The 19,807-nt window shown below is 39.1% G+C and overlaps 1 protein-coding gene across 2 annotated transcripts in view; it reads right to left on the bottom strand.

Moving 5' to 3' along the window:
- Nucleotides 1-19,807, bottom strand: part of RBMS3 (RNA binding motif single stranded interacting protein 3) — a 692,310-nt gene that overhangs the window by 297,438 nt on the left and 375,065 nt on the right. For both annotated transcript variants that reach the window (XM_031058909.1, XM_005423389.2), the window contains one exon: nucleotides 13,360-13,418. In XM_031058909.1, coding sequence (XP_030914769.1) covers nucleotides 13,360-13,418 — 59 coding nt within the window. The remainder of the gene's footprint in view (nucleotides 1-13,359; nucleotides 13,419-19,807) is intronic.

Genomic DNA, 19,807 nt, shown 5'->3' with positions numbered 1-19,807 from the left:
AGACTGTCAAAATTAAAACAAAATTTCTGGTTTCACTTAGTCCTATGGGCAATGTACTTCTACTCTTCCCTAAAACACAGTGGGAACATGGGACTTTAAAACTGTAATCTGAAAATCCAATTTTCTTACAAGCCTTATTAATATGAAATGACTTGGTGACAGTCAAAACTTCCATTTAAAATAACAGAAGAACATTTCATAGCCAGTCCTCTGCCTTATCCTCACTTCCAAAACACTGAAAGCTCGCCTTGCTGGGCTTTTGAAGGTTAATTTGACAAAACCCATTTTGGAGGTTTTTTTTTTCTTTAATGCGCAAACCTGCAGACATTTCCTAGGCCTCACACCGGCAAACACACAGGTAATTTGCAAGGAGATGAACTGTAACAGAACCACACTTCGCTCCTCCAGCTCCTGCTCCCAAGCATTTCAGCCAACCATCACTGCTTCCCCCACACACTCCCATGCATCCCAACACAGCCAGTCAGGCTGGCTCAGGATGAGAGAGACAGCTGCCCTCTATTTTAACTTAAGAGCCAGGCTTTTTCTTCTAAGAGTTGCCCTAGCAGCTGTCTTCCAGGTAAAGATTTGCTCAGAAGTGCTGTAGATAGTGTGGGAGTGTCACAGTCCCTAGAGCCTGAGCCAGTACCCTGCCCCTATGGCCCCAGGGAGAGCAGTCCTACAGGGAATGTGTCTCCCAGCTCCCTCCCCACTGCTCTTTGTGGGGGTGCAGCTACTGAGACTATTAAAGCAGTTGTATGGAAAAATATCTTAGAACATTTGCCTGACTCCAGACGCAGAATATTGGGGGAACTCTTTGAAATAAGTGCATGCACTGGGGCAAGAATCCTGTCCCCACTCTCAAGCAGGCTCATGCCACAACTCCTGCTGTCATAAAAACTGAGTTTGCTCCACCCTCCGTACCAGAATTTGGCTGCTCTGGTGGTCAGAAACTCTCACCCATATTTAATCACGGCCTGTTTACTCTCACTTATTCTTGCTGCCAGCATTGTGCACACATCTTTTTCCCTTGCCTAATACCAGACACTGATTTCTTCATAGACATTCCTATTTTATTCTGGTTTTGTGAATGTTCTTTTAAATGCAATTCCTCACCAATCCTTCTCCATACTCTTTCGAGTAAGAAGAGCCTCAGCATTTCCAAGAACAAACTGAGACCATGGGACCATGAGTTTGACTGCATGGAAGAATAGGAACAAACTCTGGTTTTTGTCTTTAGGGCAGCAAGAGGAGGGGAAGGTCAATTAGATTACCTGGATAGAAAGAAGTGGTAGGAACAACCCTATCAAGTAGTTCAGGAGAAGGAATTAAATTAGGAATTAACCAATTTAATATGCCAATCATCATTTCCATGTTTTGCCTGTGGGAGAGCTGCACACAAGGGCGGCAGGTCCAGGTCTATTAGGGCAGCTGCCAGTTCAAGACAGGACTCAGGTGGTAAAGCAGCATTTAATCCAGCACTGCATCTTTCGCACTGAGAGCTGCTGACATTGCATCTTCTTGCATTGAAAGTGTCCCTCTAGAACTTGGAGCTGACCAGAAGGAAGGAGCAGGTTGGAGTGATGACAATCTCTCTCTCCAGGCAAGCAGATGGGGGAATTGAGAAAAATCAGAAATCTGAGAAAATCAGAAGGTGATCACTAGATCTATCCCTCTTGCAAATAAAACACCAGGCCCAAGAAGCTCAGTGGACATACTGTAATGCAAGGTAACCATGGAGTCACTCAAATGCAGTGCTGACAACACAACTGAAACATCAGGGGCTCTCAACGTGTCTTAAGCCTTAAGAAATAAGATGGGTAAACTTAACTGCATACTACAGTCAGAACACAGTCACAGAAAAACTGTGAAAGCAAGGCAATGAGTGGATCATCTTAACACCAAGATGTAACATGCATGGCAAAGACAGAGCAGGGGTGCTGGAGGGGTAGAAATGATCAGACAAAGCATGGCAGAGAGCAACACATAACCTGCAAGAGCTGAAATGCAGAACTATGGAGAAAAGCAGTAAGTGGAGTGCTCATAGAGGACTTTTATCATCACTACACAGATTGAGCAAAATGAGATGTAATGCAAAGATCACATTTTTAGGTGCTGTTTTGGAGAGCAGCTGCTTAGGAAGCCCAGAACAGATGCAACTCTTAATTTTAAATGACCACAGAGAAGGTTATAGGACAAATTGACAAAAACGAACACTAACAAATTTCAACAACAGATGGTATTCACCCTCCCAGTTTGAAAAGAGCTCCAGGATACAATAACACTAAGAAGTGATATGCAGGGGGTTTTTTTCCGAAAACTGACTTTGTACCTTTGAAAAGAGCTCCAGGATACAATAACTGACTACACACACTAAGAAATTATATGCAGAGGTTTTTTTCCAAAAACTGACTTTGTACGTGAGGACTGGGAGGTGGCACACATGGTCCCAACATTCTAAAAACACCCCAGGTAAGATGCAGGTACATAAAGATCTCTAAACTTGATGTCATATCGCCAGAAATTACAGAAACAGAGTAAAATCAATGGAAATAAAATATGCTGAAAGAGTTAACCTGACTTTTGTAGGTTTTTCTCACAGACCTGTTGGAGTACTTTGAAAAGGTCAATAAGCCTGTGGATAAGGCTGATCTGGCTAATATAGTCTGCTCAGATCTCCAAAAGACGTCTGACAAGACCCTCACAAAAGACTTCTTAGGAAACTAAGCAGCCATAGCTTAAGAGCGAAAGTTCTTGGGTAAACAGTTGGTTAAGAGATAAAAACAGAGGGTAGAGGGCATGATCTTTCCTACAAGGGGGGAGCAGGACCAGTGGACTTCCACAAGGAACTTTGCCAGGACCCTTACTGCAGATTTCATTTCTAAATGACGGGAAGAGGCTAAGCAGTGAGGTGACAAGATAATTTAGGAGACAAAACAGGAGATGCATCTGTGAAGAGCTGCAGAAGAAGCTTATTAAATTAAGCAACTGGGTAATAAACCAGAAGAAGAAATTAAATGGAGATAAATGTAGTGATGCACATGGGAGAAAATTCTGGCTTTACATTATGATGCCCTTTGAAATGTCCATAAAAGTGTCAGCTTCCTATTTGCTCAGAAAGGCAAATTGAATTCCAGGAATTATTACAAAAGAAGCAGAAAGCAAGGCAAAGAACATCCAGCAGAAATATCTACATATATTTCCCTGTCAGCCCCTCCTTTCCCATAATTTTTGAACTGACTGACCCCATTCAAGCAAATTTGACAGTGGTAGCAATCTCAAACACTTTTAAGTACCAAAACCTCAATCTCATTACTAGACCCTGGTGAAAACACAGCAGAAGTTTGTTAATCCCAGCAGCCTCAGAAGGATTTGTTGCACAGCATACACCCCCCCCCCCTTTAAGTGTAACAATTTTACCACTTCTGCGGTAAAACCCCAAGAAAATAGAGCATGGCAGGCAGAGTTGTGCAATTCTTTCTGATGTAAAAACTCAAATTCAGCCAACTCGATAAATATGTATGTGCCTCCAAAACTCGAAGCATATTTAATGTCTGTTCCATAATTTTCTTCTCTAATAACTCCCTATAATAGCAATAAAACCTGTTTCTATTTAAAAAGGAAGTTGCTAAAACAATGTGCAACAAATGAACAAAAAATTAAACACTAAAATATTGAGCATAGATGTTTGGGATTTTTTTTCCCCCTTAGTTTTGGGGCTTTTTCTAAAGATACCTTCCATCAATAATGTGGAATTTACCCTGCAATTTACTGTGAGCTGAAGTGACTGACAAGAGCAACCAAGATACCTCAGGCAAACCAGGTCACTCAGACTTTTTCTTGCTGTTTTGTGATTAAAGGCTGACCACAAAAACCTTTACGTTCTGCAGAATGACATGCTTGGCTGGTTAAATATTCAGGCAATTAACACAGAGATAACATGCATTTAAATGGAGGTCCCATTGACCCCCATCTCCTGACTGCGACCTTTGCTCTGAAAGCAGACAGCTTAGCAAAAATATTCAATTAATAAAAAGCCATGAAGGGCAACAACTCCATTTCAATTAATTTAAAAATAAATAGTGTTTACTGCTCCATATTTAATAAGTTAATAAAAAACAACAGCACAACTAACATCACAAGCAGCAAAGGAATGTGCCTGAAAGATCTTTATAAAGATCATATAAAAATATCCAACCCTTTTTTCTCCTTTGTTCAGAATAAAACAGAACATTCTAAATGCAATGAAATGAAGCAAGGCTGTTGTTTAATAATACATTTGAGCCCCTTCTTTCTTGCCTCTGCCCATGTTCTATCCCATGTGTGATGCTACAACTTGCTGCAGTGACTCCCATCCCTCTCTCCAAGCATTCCCTTCTGTCTCCACCCTCTATTCTCACACCTATACCTCCCTCCCAAACGCCTTGTTGGCCAAAACTAGTACAAGCTCTGGTTCCACCACAGAGGAGCAACTAGTGAATTACTGTAGTTACTTCAGGTGGACCCAAACTAAATCCATTCCACATTACTTGTGGCAGGACAACTGAGTGTCCATTCTACAGAACAGGCCATTTTCTGAAAATATTTAACTTGGTTCTATTTGAAAGTCCCACCCTCTTTTGCTTTAAACTGGACAATAAGTTGTAAACTTCTGTGTGAATAAAAAATTGACAGCTTGGAGACTTGGAAATTGGAAACCAAACTAAGAAAAATTTAACCGTTTGTAATTTTTTATTAAAACTTGTAGTTTGGGGGTCCAGAGAAACCACGTATCACACCACTGCCATCTAATGGAAGAAAACATCAGCCAATTATTGGCCCTGGGGAAGACCCAGTCCGACAAAAACTATTTTATCAACTAGGAGAGTCATTTCTAGCACCTCCTTTTCTCATCTATAAATATAGCTCTTCTCAAAACAGTCTGGGTTGAAAAAACTCACTAAATGTTATCCAAATGTATGATTATTCTCAGGAGAGCTGAAAGACTGGTTTGGTTAGGGGTTTTTTGGGGGGGTTTTGGTTTTTTTGGTTTTTTGCGTGGTTTTTTTTTTTTTTTTTTAATGGAGAATTCAGTAATTTAAAGAAATGCCATCTAACTCCATTCAAAATCCTAATACTACTTACAGTACCTAAATTGACTGTGGACCCCGCGCTTTTTCAAAGACCTGGGCTGCAAAGTCCATAGGATAAGGCTGCCTTTTAGTTATTTTTTGTAGAGTACAATTGTTTTCTGTACTGCTGATTAGCACCTAGAGCTTTAGCGCTCACATACCTGTATATGGCTTCCATAGCCTAAATAGATGTAGCAATATTATTAATGCCTGGCAGTTCCTTTCCCAGAAGGGGTGTGGGTGGGTTTTTTCGATCAGCATTGAAGGACCTACATCTTTATTGCCAGCAGTTATGATTTTTCTCCTGGGTTCTACATCTATTCCTGCTCAAGCAATCCTGCATCATCTCCAGACAGGCAGCCGTCAGACACCCGGAAAGACAGATTAAATAAAAAGGATGGCCCAGCCTCCTAGCATTTCACAGTTTCATTCCCTCTACCAATAAAGAGAACATCTACTTAATTCACTTGGGTAAGTGAACACTACTCTTTGAAACAAAAGCAGGGGGTGTGCAGTTATAGGGGAAGAGCGAGCAGTGACCTCTCTGCTGGCAAACCACAGAAATGAAGTCGCGTTGTAATTCACAGATCTGATTCAGAATGGTTCCTGTTGAGTACCCACGCTCAATAAGAGCCTGTCAATTGGATTCATTAGCAAATTGTCACTGTATCAAGGCAGCACATGTTTTGCATATGCTCTATACTCTGAGAGAGCTCAACAGAGTAGGCTCTAGCAAAAACTAAGGAGCTGAGCACTGTCTCCTCCTGCCTCTGCCCCAGGTTTCTACAGGGTAGCTGCTGTGTTGAAGGTCTTGAGACTTTTGAGAAAGTAACTTCTGAACAGAGAACCATCACTTTTGGAAGAGATTACTTGCCTTCAAGCAACCAGAGACTGAAAAGATTTACTGGTGTATAGGATGCTGTATCATGGCATCAGAAAAAAAAATTAAGCAAAGTGATTCTTCAAGATTTGAAAAAGCCAAGGCATTGTAAGGAAGCTTTCAACAAAGCTGATTATGAGCCGCTGTTCAGATAAAAAAATCTCTTCTGTTCATTTCTGTGCTATGAAATAGATATTTCCAAGTCTGCTGAGACCACTAAGAGCCTACTAGCATTACCCAATCCCAAAATGCACTTCAAGTGCATGCCAAGCTATTGGCAAAGTTTTATACAGACCAATGAATCAAAACATTAATCACTGTGTACAAATGGAAATTTTACTTTTTTATTTCTCTGGAAGGAAACAAAGTTAAACCAATTATTTGTCAGTGATATGGGCCTGCAGATTTTGGAAGCAGTAAATTAAGAATAATCACAGATTAGATATGTCACAGAATACTTGAGCATCTTGGGTCTCCCTACATAAAATATTTGCTAGACCATGAGTTCATTTATGAAAAGATAATGACCCAGGAAATTTTTTCCTTAATTGCAAAGAAGCCATTTACGAAAGTGTCTGGGGAACTAATTAGGAAGGAGTTTTCTCTGTAGAGGACCTGGCTTTAAACTCACTAAACAACTTTTAGAGGTCTTGCTTAAGACAGAGCACTGTTTAGAGGCAGACAGCAATGTTTGCTGAGGTGCATTTTGTAGGCATTGGGGTGGGCATGTCTCAGTCCTCCCCACGGTGATGCACTGCCCAGTGCTGGTGTGCTCCAGCTATGATGACTTGTTGGGCACAACTCATTGAACCCTTTCCTATTTCACTTCAGCAGATGTGAAAAGCATTTAAAAATACACAGACAGGAGAATCTCTACCTCCAAGCTAAAATGAGATTTTGCAAAACACTTGCACGTTTGCCAAGACATAATAATGCCTGCTGGCCAACCCAACAGGTGCCAGGAAAATAGCTTTGTTATGATACCTAAACACCAATGAACACATAATCTGTAAATTAAAGGACACAACTATGTAGTTATTTTTAATATATACATGCAGCTTTTCCACCCCCCCATATAGTTCCTAGTAACTTCTTAAAGTGGTCAGATTTACAGGGCATCATAGCTCATGAGCCCAGAGATCAAATGAGCTTTTATTCGCTAAGCTAGGGGGTGAATTTAGACTTCATTTGTGAGGGAACAACCTTATGTTTTTTTTTACTGGCAATTCCTTTCACTTCATTTTGATGTATGCCTGCCATCATGGTGTTCAGATGCCTCCTTTAGGCATTTTTTTTCTTAAGACTTGACTCTTAGTCTCATGTGATTCCATAGTAATATCACTTTTTAATTTAAACAGAAAAAAATTATCTCAACCTTTACTTATAAAAAACACAGGAGTGAAAGTAAAAAAAACCCCTGAAGTTTAAAAAACCCCCCAGAAAATAGACAAATTTTTTCCTTTCAACTGTTTTAAAATGGAGACTCAGTCACACTGTTGGAGACTGTCATTTTATCTCTTTGGTTTTCTCAGCTGGCTTGCTGACCAAAAGTGGCACAACTCAGCATAGTTTGTGCACTATGTTCAGGAGACCCAGGAACAGAAGGAGCAGATGAGCTGGGGCTGCTGCAGGTCAGTGGTGAGAGGGACCAGCAGAGCCACAGACAGAACTCACTGCGCCTGCCCCACACTCAGACGCTCAGCACTGTCCGGGTTTCACAAACTCCTCACTGTCAGAAAACCTGCTGAATTAAAATATTCCATGTTGCTACACTTCTCATAACTTGAGAACTATTATGCCACTGATTACATAATGCTTTGGAGTGGATCAAAAAGAAAAGAAAAAAAAAAAAAGTGAACAAACAAAATTAATGTACAAAAAACCAGCACATCTATTGCTACTCTGGCATCGAAAACAGGACTGATTTATTAGCTACACAAGTCTAGGGTTTCAAAATTAAATAAGTCTGTTTTACAAATTATTTACTTTCTACAAGATCCATTTTCCCTTGAAGCACACTGTGCATGCCCTCCTAGTGTGAACAGTTTACAGTCTGTGATCAGGCACAGACCTACTTGTCTGGATTTTTTTCCCTTTCAAAATGGCAATTCTGAGAATCATAAATTACACAGCACAGTTATTGTAATTTGAGCTTATTCCCAATAAATGAAATTTATTAACTAAATAGCTTTCTATGTAGCTTAGCTCTTTCCCGCCAGCTTATTATTTTACATAGACTTGCTTCACATTCCTAGTCACAACCGAATTGTGCCATCTTAAAAGTATTAATTTAAAAATATAAAGTAAAAATGCATAATTTCATATAATCACAAATAACCTTCACTCCTTATAGAATATGTCCAGAGAATACTTTGTAAAATTTGAAGCTTTGAAAGTATTTTATCTAACACACATACCAACGTATATCTACTATACAAATATAAGCTTTGTTTATCAGAACACCAGAGCAGAAGCCTCCAGCTCATTAAGCTCCAATGCATTAGAGTATTTAGGGATGCCGGTGAGCTAAAGCTTATGAGTAGCAACACTGACACAAGGCAGGACAGACTCCTTTTGGGAGATATGAAACATCACTTTATCATGCCATTCCAATTATCTCCAGCACTTATAGTAAGCCTCCAGTTATTCCATTTTTGTTACACAAATAAACTCTCAATTTATAAAATAGGTCATGGTAAATTTTATGTCCTGGTCTAAAAACAGCAAGGCAAGTGGAGAAATAAAATTGTATGTGATATATGGCGGGTTAACACAGATGACCTCATGGCATTTTTTTTTTCCCATAAACCTACCCCAATCCTAATGAGTACATATCTGCATCCACAGTTTTAATATTTTAAAAAGAAATAGATCATTGCTAACATTTCTCAACCAGGAAAATGTCATAATAAAATACTAAAATTATAAACAGTCACTGTAGTTCCCCTCATCATGTTAGGCACATTTCCCTCCTAAGACAAACACTGTTATTCAACATATCAAGTCACCCATGGTTTGTAAAAAGATACATAAAATGAAGAATATACCACTGAAGTGTTTGTCTCCTACAAGTTACAAATTTAATAGGTTTCATTTCTTAAAAAAAAAAATAAATCCCACAGGTGGAATTTCAGACTTCTAGTCATTCTCCTGTGCTCATCTTCTAAGGTACTAGCAAAATACTCAAAATCATGCAAGCCCCTGATTAAACCAGGAAGCAAATCTGCATGCATGCAATTACAGTGTCTGCAAGGGCAGACGCAGATGACAGTAATTCATACTCTAAGAAATGGGCTTGTGTATTTGGCAGATTAACTGTTCTGTATTCCATTGCTATGAGGTATGGAAACTGTACTGTGAAACAACCATTACTCATTCCCTCAGCTCGGAGCACGTAGGTCTACCAAAGGCAAGCCAGGCTGGAGAGGGTGGGGGGAGAGGGCTGGAAAGAGAAGAGTCTACACATTTCAGATTAACGCTTCTCTTGAATGGTTTCTTTTATTTCATTTCCCCCACTTTTTAAATTAGCAAATACAGTAGGCCCAGAAGGGCAAATGTGCAAGGGGAAGAGGGACAGAGGGGAGGGAAAGGGAAAAAGCAAAAGCAGCCAAAACTCTCCAGCTTGTTCATTAGGGGTTTTGTGTTTGAACATCTGAATGAATCATGTGTCTGTTTTTCATTATTGTCCATATGTATTTGTTCTTTGCTTTGTTCAGAGATTTCTGGCCATGTTGTCATGACTGTGCTTATTTTATTTTATATATTGTTCTGTTATAGGGTGATGGTTACTCCTCCTCTAGCTCACTTAGCAGTTAAGCCACCAACAAAGAGCAATCTGAAAATGAGAGGTTATGTGTCAAAAGGTGTCCCTAGCAAACTCCCTTGCAGCCTATATGATTACTTTAGATCTGACTGCTTAATTCAGACCAGGGAGAAATCCTTAGATAACACTGCTCCTTATCGTGACAGGAATGCTGTGGGTCTCTTTTTAAAAATCTGAGGAATAATGGAGAATGACTTAAAGTACATCACTGAATGTCTTTCTCATTTCTCCAAAAGGAAAGCTAACACTTCTTGCTAAACAGTAACCAGTTTAAACAGATCTGCTATTACATGGAGGTTTTGAAATAATTTCCTTGCTAAATTAAATCTTTCTACTTTCAGCTTTACTCTATACCTTCATCAACACACAAATGACACAGAAATAAATTCTGAAATCACTAATCATGTGATAATTTTTTTTCATTGAATTTAATCCACCCTATTTCATTGGATACACACCACAGGATGATGTGCTCATTTAACAAGATAATCTCTTACTTGGCAGAAAGTGAGTGAGACCCAAAAGACTGGGAAGGAGCAAACAAGTAGTGTGTTTTTCTCCTTTTTTGATGTTTGAATACTGGGTTTTATTTGGGGTTTTTTTGGGTTTGGGGGGAAAGGAGGATTGTGTTGTGTGGGGGGGCAGTTGGTGGTTGTTGTTGTCTGTTGATTTTTGCTGGGTTTTTCTAGGGAATAGATGTAGACTCCACTGTTTTAGAGACAGTTTCAACTTCAACTTTCAGCAGATAGGAGAAAAAAGGTCTAGCTGAAAATGCTGTGAAGTAGGTGTCAAACTGATTAGCAGATCCAATTTAAAAAATAAGTTTTCAATGGCTCAGTATTGCACTACCTAGTGTACTGAGAGGGTTTCCTCAAAAGTCTTCCCCAGGTCTGTCATTATTCACTCTTTTCCACATTATCTTGTCCAGTAGATTAGAGAAACCATTTATTAACCGTGAAGAGGATACTAAACATGTAAGTGCTGCAAGCACTCTGGAGGCTTAAGATTATACTCAAATCTTAGTAAATTAAGGAGACCACAGGAAAAAAATAGGATAAAATTCAATACAGACAAGTGAAAAGTTCTAGCTCTAGGAGGGAATAATCAACAACTCAAAGCAGAGCATGCAATAACGAACACCTGGCTGGCAGCAGCACTGGAAGAGAGTAACAAAACCAGGGGCTGCACAGAATCTCTCAGCATAAACCAGCACCAGTTTTCTCATGCAACACCCTGCGCCTCAGAGATGCATCTATATTTTAAATACATATAAAATTATTTATATGTATACATCAACAAAGAAGAGAGACATGTGATCATAGACAAGACAAATGAACCCCCTCTATACTATTTAAAATGATTAAATTCAGGCCATCTAAAATCCTATGCCCAGCTTCAAGTTCTTCAGGTAAGGAGTGAGCTGATTAGAGAGACCAGCAAAGAGCAATATATTGAGAAATTTAAAACAAATTGCCCTAAAGGAAAAAGTTAAAGGACTAGTGTTTAGTCTAAGGAAAAGATAAGGCAGATGCAGATCAGTCTTCAAATATGTATGTATGATGCAAAAAAGGAAAGGAATAAACTGTTCTACATGTCTGCTGGGGATAAGAAAAGAAGCAATAGACTTAAATTACATCAAGAGAGTTTTGGGTTAGACATTAGGAAATGCTTCGTTATAGTGAAGAGAGGGAGTGTTATCAAAGATTGCCTGAGGAGCTCAAGGAATCTCCACCACTGGAGGCCTTTGAGTGAAGGTTACAGAAATACTCCTCAGCGGTGGGTTAGAGCTGATCCTGCCCCAAGGCAGGTCCTGACCTCTTCAGGTCCCTTCCACTTCTGATTCCTGGGAAGGTTTTTGGCTTTTTTTGGCAGCCTTACTGAAGAGAAAGAAAATTGTACCCAGCATTTAAAGAAGTAAAACGTCTATTATTTTTATGCCATAAAGCATACTGTTAATAAATCCAATTATGTTTATGATCTTTTAATGGCACTGCCTATGTCATAAAGATCCATCTTTGAAAATAGAAATAGATATCTCTGCCCTACAGTGTAATAAAACAGCATGAAAGCAAACTAACAGAAAATACAAACTCATTGTTATATGGCTCCTATTAAAATAATCTTAAAGCTAACTATAACATAAAGAATATTAAACCCAGAAATTTTTCCTTCTCAAAATTTTAGCGTTCATATTCTTTTACAATATTTTCACTTCAAATTTTGTATTTCACAAACAGATCCACTCCTTTCCTTGTTTACCACTGGCAAGGGGAGCAAAGGAAGTTCTGCTCACAAGGGTACTCCTTTATAATGTAATCCTAAAAAAAGAAAAAAAACAACAACACCAAACCCCAAACACAATGAGGTCTTGTTCCTGGTGTGATATTCAAAGAAATACTGAGTGATTTTATCAGAATTCTGCCAGAAGAGAGTGCCCCAAGGAAATCAAACACACATTCAGGCAAAAGCAAACGCACAGCAGTGCAGCTAATGACAATGGCCCATGACCAACTGGGTTGGTAGAGTTTTCTAAGTCTAGAACTGCAGTCTTTCAACTTGCTTTTCTCCTGAGTAGCTGCTTCTGGCAGGCAATAGATAAGGTCACACAGTTCTACAAATTTCAAAAACATCTTTGGCGCAGGTGCCAGAATTTTTCTCCCATCTCAATCTCCCCAGAATGCTTCTCTGCTGCTTCTCTTCACCCCATATCTGGCCACTCACAAGACAGTCCTAAACTGCAATGCATTTCTTTTTACTAACACATATCAAAATGCTCTCCAGGATGTGTTTTTTTTCAGGAGAACCCACTCTAGCAGATCCTATTACTCCAAAAGCATTCTTTACACCCCTAGTGGAAAGCTACGGAATCATTTTAAGGCACAGTTTCTTCACCACAGGCTCTGTGACACTGCAGACTCATAAATGAGTAACAATTCTAGTCCTGAGATAGTACTACACACGTTAGTCAATATTTTCCTCAGCAAATATAGCTACACACACACACAAAACATGCTATATTTCATTTAAAAATATTTTCATACATTAGCAAAAAATTAGGAACATAAAACTGGAAGAGGAATTACTTCTATTTCTCGGTATTGCAACTTGTAGATCTAATTATGTCATAAAAAATATTTTCTTCTTCTATTAGCATATGCCAAGACTTCACAAAAATATAAAAATTAGACCAGGTTTTCCTTGGGAAACTTTTCCCAAAGGTTTCTCAGTTTTATATAGGAAATCAATTTGCATCACTGATGATATCATTCAAATCAGACAGCACTATGTGGTTAGAAGGCAATTTACTCTTCTGCCGAAGCAATTTGATACTTGTTCTGATTTGTGATTTTCATTTTGTTTGTTAATGAAAAAAAATAATGAGCAATGTTACTGGAAGCACAACTCAAAGCTTTGGCATTATTAAATATGTTTGTAATATACTGTGCATTATGTTGATTGCACAGTTGGAGCCAGAGCTTTGGCAGTCAAGCCACAAGTCAATCATTCAAACTGATAATGAACTCACAGGGTGGACACTTTGCACGTACCTTTGCACTGATTTGTGTTTTTGTCAAGAATTGCCTTTGTGGATACAATTTTCCCATACCTATGGAGAAAACAAAAATCAGAGGTACAAGTTACTATATTTTAATAAAGTATGTAGTGATTTTTGCATGCATATATAACACATATCCTAGGAAGAAGTCTAGAGCTCTTGAAAAATGTTTATCTGATATCCTGGAGAGATCCCTTATGCCACTAGCTCAAACACCTTTAGAGTTCCCCAAGAGCACTTGCCACAAGCTGCCCATCTCTGTTCCATGCACTGCCAGCATAAATGCCAATCATAGGAAGGAATTTAGGACACTAGTAAAGAGGCTTCTTTGACTAAATTATTTTAAGTTTGTTTAGGTTAAATACAGATGGACCAAATTTCTTCAGGATTAATGAAAATGCAGGAATTATGGTCACTTTTTATACACAGGGATCAACAGCTGTGCCCATGTGTGCATCCATGTCTATGTGTATACACTTTATGCAGTTTGGATAAAAAGGACCTTTGAGATTTGTGTGCATGTCCCAGCTCTTGTCAAGATGAGTGTTAACACTCATTTGAATTTATGTCCCCTCCCATAGATAGCACTGCACTGCACTGCAATTTGATAGACTAAGAAGAGGGAATTTGGGCAGCTATACCTTGTTATATAAAGCAACTAGACCATAAAATAGGTATCTGTGTTTACCTCACAGAGGTTAAGACTAAAAATGCAGACTTAATAGTATCACAAAATCCAGGTAAAAGATCACAGAAGATGGCATTTATGGATGAGCATAAGACATCAGAAGAATAAGTAAAATAATTTTACTTCTCAAATCACTGATACATCTTGGTCTTTGTTGAAGAGAACTTCCCTTAAAATGCCCTTTCCTACATTTTTATAAATTGCATTATTGATACTCTGATATATTGGGCTTTCATTTGGAGGACTTTTCCATGAAACACAAGTTTCTACATCCACAAAGGACATACTACTAAGAAAGATTTAAGAAAATTATGTCTTCTAATGGCAAAGCAACACCCATGGAAAATAACCAACATCAATTATAAACCATTGAAACGTATGGCCACCAAATGCTTATTTGGTTAATCTCTATTAAGAGCAATATAAATTTGGTGTTAGTGACTTCTACTTGCAATCCAGAAACCAGAATGTGGAAAACCTTGCTGCTATTCCCTTCTCTGCCTCAGGAGGAAATCCACGTCTACCATTATACAGAAAATAACTCAAGAACTCTAAGGGCAGCTAGAGCACTGTACCACATATTCAATGACACACTCTTAATTGTCCTATGGATCTGTAAACATCCTGAGAAAACCAGTCAAAAAAAACTCAAAAAAACCCAGGGAGACAAAGAGGGAATGGTACCATAACTCAGAGTATAAAAGAGACACTTGGATTTCAGTCTGGAATCAAGAAAACACTTCATTACCTCATGAAGGGGAGCAGCACCTACAGGAAAATCTGGAATGGCCTAACTAAACATACTCTTTGATACTAGCAAAAATTTGAGACAAAGTTCTCTGCTGAAGTTTCCATACTGCAAGTGACATGTAGCCATTCAGCTAAGATAAAGGGCCCTGTCACTGTCATCACTCATGAAAGCAGGGTAAAGAGAGATGGAAAGTGAGACTTCCCATTTCACTGTTTTTCCTTTGCCTAAGAATACACAAAAGCATTTGTTTTCACTTGACTTTCATTTGAGGAGGAAAAGCGTGCTTTGCTTCATTTTGTTTCAGTCTGAAACTAGTCAGGAGGAGGAAAATCTGACTTAAGGGTATTAGTAATTTGTGTAAACTAAGTCAAGCCCCAGTTCAGATATCTTTTAGGAACCAAAAAAGTCAAACAAGCCCTCCTTCCCTTCACCTCTCTCCCCCTTTTTTTTTGCTGACTCTGTAGACCAGAAGGATTCTGGGCTCTGAAGGCATGTGCAATTCACTGTTCACTGCACTATGACGGGTAGGCAGTTGAGAATCTATTTTGCCATAGCTAGCTCCACTCCAACCAAATATATAAGAAATTTAATGTTAACCATAAGATCACACGCTTTTCTAACCTCAGGTGTTTCTAGAATTGGGGCCTTAATACTCACTCATGTTCCACTTAATTTTATAATTCTTCATGCTAGTACCTGAAGTTGACTTTGGCCTCTAAGATATTAGAGCACATGTCTTTGGAAGGCAAAGGAAAATTAATTCAGTTCAGTGATTTGTGGCTGTTCAGTGGGTCAACCTACCCAGCAGGAAATTTGGCCTTTGCAGTGCATCTTCATTTATTTGATTTACTTAGATTTAATATCAAGTACATGAAAAACATGCAAAATCACACCTATCTTGTACAGTAATGCACCTCTGACAGATATATGGGAAAAGAATCCAACAAAAATCAGTGGCTAACCCACAACAACCTCAAATAAAACACAACTTCTACCTAAACTTCCGCCAATAAAAACCGACACCCAGCCTCCATTTCAGTCCAGCCACTCCTAATGAATTGATATGTTGTTCCATCCAAGTCACGTGAGAGCAAGAAGTTTACATTTCTTGCCAGCAGAGACAGGCATCTGTGGTTCCACTGCATTTCTTACAGATTTCACAGAGTTATTTGCTGCGTACGGCGATCCTGCAAACATTTCATTGCACTAGAGATTTTGCTCACAGAATTCTGTTTTGGTCAGGAAATGCTTCTCCCCACATTCAAAGTTATGTGCACACCTTCAGGTTTGCAAAAACAGACATCAGAGTGGTAAGAGGCACCACAATAACAAACACTGTTATAGGCAATTAGCCATATGTCGGCGATTTAATCTACTGCTATAAACCCTGAGTGTTACCACAAGAAAGTAATTGGAATTAATTTGGACACTGTTTTACTAAATATTTCAAGTAATTATTCTACAGTAATCAGAACATCAATTCTGATGAAGAATGTTAGTTTGTGTGCTGCATGAAATCAGCACACAAGTTCCTACAAATGCAGTCATATTTCTTTCTCTCATGTGTGAAGTGTGGTATTAAGCTATAGCTCATCTCCAAAGTTGTTTGGCTTTCTGCTTGTTGTGCCTTTAATCGTAATTTGATTCACCCAGAAGTGAAAAAAAAATGTATTCAATGGGAATGTTCACAAAAACAAGGATAAAATACATCACAAGAGTTTATCTCTTGTTCTCTTATATTTAAATGGAAATTATTACAAAATTCACCTGCCTGCACACCTGTGTTCTACAAATTAGTGATATCATAAATGTAAAGAAATAACAGGTATAGTTCCCTTTTTGTGAGAAAGTGTGAGCACTATTTTATTTTCTCTTGAGTACAGTTCATGGAAGTAGTCTTTCAAAGACATTGAATCAAAAATTCTGGTCATAAAAGGATGACTGAATTGAGTCCACCTCCATGCCTCAACCCTTCAAAACAATGGCTGTATCATTAATGATAACCTACTGTATCATGCTATCCAAGGAAATAGACGTAATGAATCTGAGCTGGCTACCTCAGGAATGCGTCTATTGAGCATCTGAATTGAAATTGCTGTTCAAAAGGTTTCCAAGCACTCTTCCTGAAGTGTTATCTAAATGTACAGTAACCACTAACAAGATTGTTCAAGTGTTTTTAAAAACCATTGTAATTATTTATATTCGATTATGCTTTTATTTCTTTTTTATGTAATAATTTTCCTGGAAAACCAGGTGGTCAGATTTTGAAAGAGCTTCAGGAGCAACTGCACAGACTAGGCCTTCACCACATTAATGAAGAACCCATGCAGTGAAATAGTGACTAGTTGTCTTTGTTGTTTCTCATGATGTATAAAGACTGCCCAGAAAATTATAAAGTTTAAAATCTGCAGGTTCCAGAATAGAGAGCTACATTGGGGAAATATTGCCACAGCCCACATTGATGCCCCAACAGAGACATGACTACAAAAAGCTATTGGACAGCCTCTAGGAGAGAAAATCTAGCATGAAATTAAAAGCAAAGACACATTTGTGTCCGGGAAGTCACATACCACCAGAAACTGTGAGAGGATACCAGAGTAGCACCATCATATGTTGTCCCTGTTTTAACATCAGGCACCTCCCCAGCTGCTGAAACAAATTCTTATCTGGCCCAGCCCAGCCACGCTTACATTCCAAGAAAACATTCAGTTGGGGGTGGAAATACCTTGTTAGAAACATAACCGATTCTACTTTATCTTGTATATATCAGTGAAACTGTTGAAGTCATCTCACATGAATAATTAAAATTACAAAGGTCACTTAAAAACTCTTCACTTACCAACAGCAGTAATTGACACCATGTCATACAAAAGGCAGAACTAAGGGAAGAGCTCTGCACAGAGAAACAATCTCCCTGTTCAGTCCTGGCTATAGAGTTATGTCAAAAATCACTCTGGAGAGCCCCATCCCACTGCACCCCACATTTTCAGACTACTCAGCAGACTCAGGAAAGATGCAAGCATTGCAAAATAAGCCCTTAATGTATGTACATCAAAGCAGATCATTTTAAGAGCTTTCAGGCAGGCGGTCGATCAGCACTTACACTGCAGACAAAGCTCAACGTGCTCATTTCCAGGAAGTTATTTGATAACTGCTGTTAAAATGGAGATAGTTCCTGAAGGAAACCATTCAGCTGTGAGTGATACCCCTTGTAAGATGCATGAACCTTAACCACAGCCAACGCCAAACAGAGGAGAATCTGCTGTCTCAAAGCGCACAAAGAATTTGAGCCATTTCTCCTCCTGCCTGTGGGAAGCTAGGGGGCAGGGAAGGGGACAGCTAGGGTTAGGAGATGGATGACATTCAGCTAAGGACTCGCCCAAGGCAGAGGAGCCAGGTGCCACCCACCCCACTGCTGGCAGGCAACATGCCAAGAGAAGAAGCTGGCTGAGCGACAGCTGTGACCAGGAGTTGCTGCATCAAAAAATGGATTTCCTAGGAGGCCAGGCTGGTGGGGGCCATGCAAACTTTTCAATTTTTCCATGTTATTATGGGAAACAAAACCTCTGGGACAGGCACAGCATATTCCATCTTTCAAGCCAACCTTGAGGCTGGCCATAGCTAGTCCTGTAACATAGATGTCGGTAGGAGCAGACAGGATAAATCTCTCACCACTCACCCCACTCTGTGCTGCACTTGTGCTGCCATCCTCCTCTACAAGGCACTGGGTGCACAAGCATGTCCAAAACACAGCTTTTACCCAATTCCAACCACTGCTTGTATGCTTCAGAAAAAAAGCAAAGCTTGGAATTGAAACTCAAGTTACCAGCATACAGAACTCTTCCTTGCTTAGTAAAAACCAATGGAGTTATCAAGTAATTTCTGAGTTCAGAGCTTAATAATTACATGCCCAGCATTTGAGTTCACTCAAGGCCTCAAGCATTGCTCCGAGCACAATCCACCCAACTGAAAACTGTCTGTGTTTCTGGGCATTTAGGTAATGTATGCTTTTATCTTGGGAACTTTTATACTGGGATGAATTTGACCAGCAGTAATTGGATTTAGATAAGCAACTCTGAGGCTCTTTCATTCTTGTGAATTAATATCCAAATAGCATAACCAGGTTTATTTTGTTTAAAGCAGACTCTATTAGGCAATTCATGGGTTTTGGGAGAAAATAAAGCCCACATTATGGAGACCTAAAGTATGGAAAGAACTGCTGTTGAATTTCTTGGAGAGACATTTTTCCTATAATACACTGTGACATGAACTTACAATATCCAAACACATTCAAAGGGGAAATTCACTCAAAAACAAATTTTTTAATATATTTGCATTATAATTTCTGGGAATTTCATCTTCTGCATGGCATTTTAAATGCTTACATTTTTCCCCAAAACGTAAAGACATTCTGTCCCTTAAAGACTGAGTTGCTTTGTTGCCCTCTCTCTGTATATTATTTTTAATTTAAAAAAAAACCCTAAAAAACCTGAAAATTTAGGACAAAATTCTCATATTCATACAAAAATATAACAAAAAATACATGCCACTCAGAGCACCTCACACAGAGCAGTGTATGGCTTGGGGAACAAACAGAAGGAGCTACTTGCAGGGAACTCATGGCGTATGGGACTTACAAGACCACGCTTCTGTAAGAATTTAACATTTGGATGCTCTGTCTTCTCTAATTACTTTGGTCTGGCTGTCATGTTTACAAAAATCATTCCTTCACTCAGTAAAATACAAGCTCTTCACACTGTCTCTCACAGTATCCCACTGGAGAAAATGTCCAGCACCCAGCTGGATAAACACATCTTGCAATGGGTGAGCAACTGGCTTATGGGCTGGGCACAAAGGGTCACAGTGAATGAGGGGACATATACTGGGGTTCCACTATGTGGGATTGAAAAACCCCACTAGTGGGGTTCCACAGGGTTCCATCCTCAGCCCAGTGCTCAAAATCTTTGCAAATGGCTTGGGCACAGGACTGGAAGTTATGCT

This window comes from Geospiza fortis, unplaced genomic scaffold (genome assembly GCF_000277835.1).
Source record: "Geospiza fortis unplaced genomic scaffold, GeoFor_1.0 scaffold231, whole genome shotgun sequence".
NCBI classification, from domain to species: domain Eukaryota; kingdom Metazoa; phylum Chordata; class Aves; order Passeriformes; family Thraupidae; genus Geospiza; species Geospiza fortis.
The sequence above is the reverse complement of the archived record's forward strand: the minus strand, read 5'-3'. Positions and strand labels throughout refer to the sequence as shown.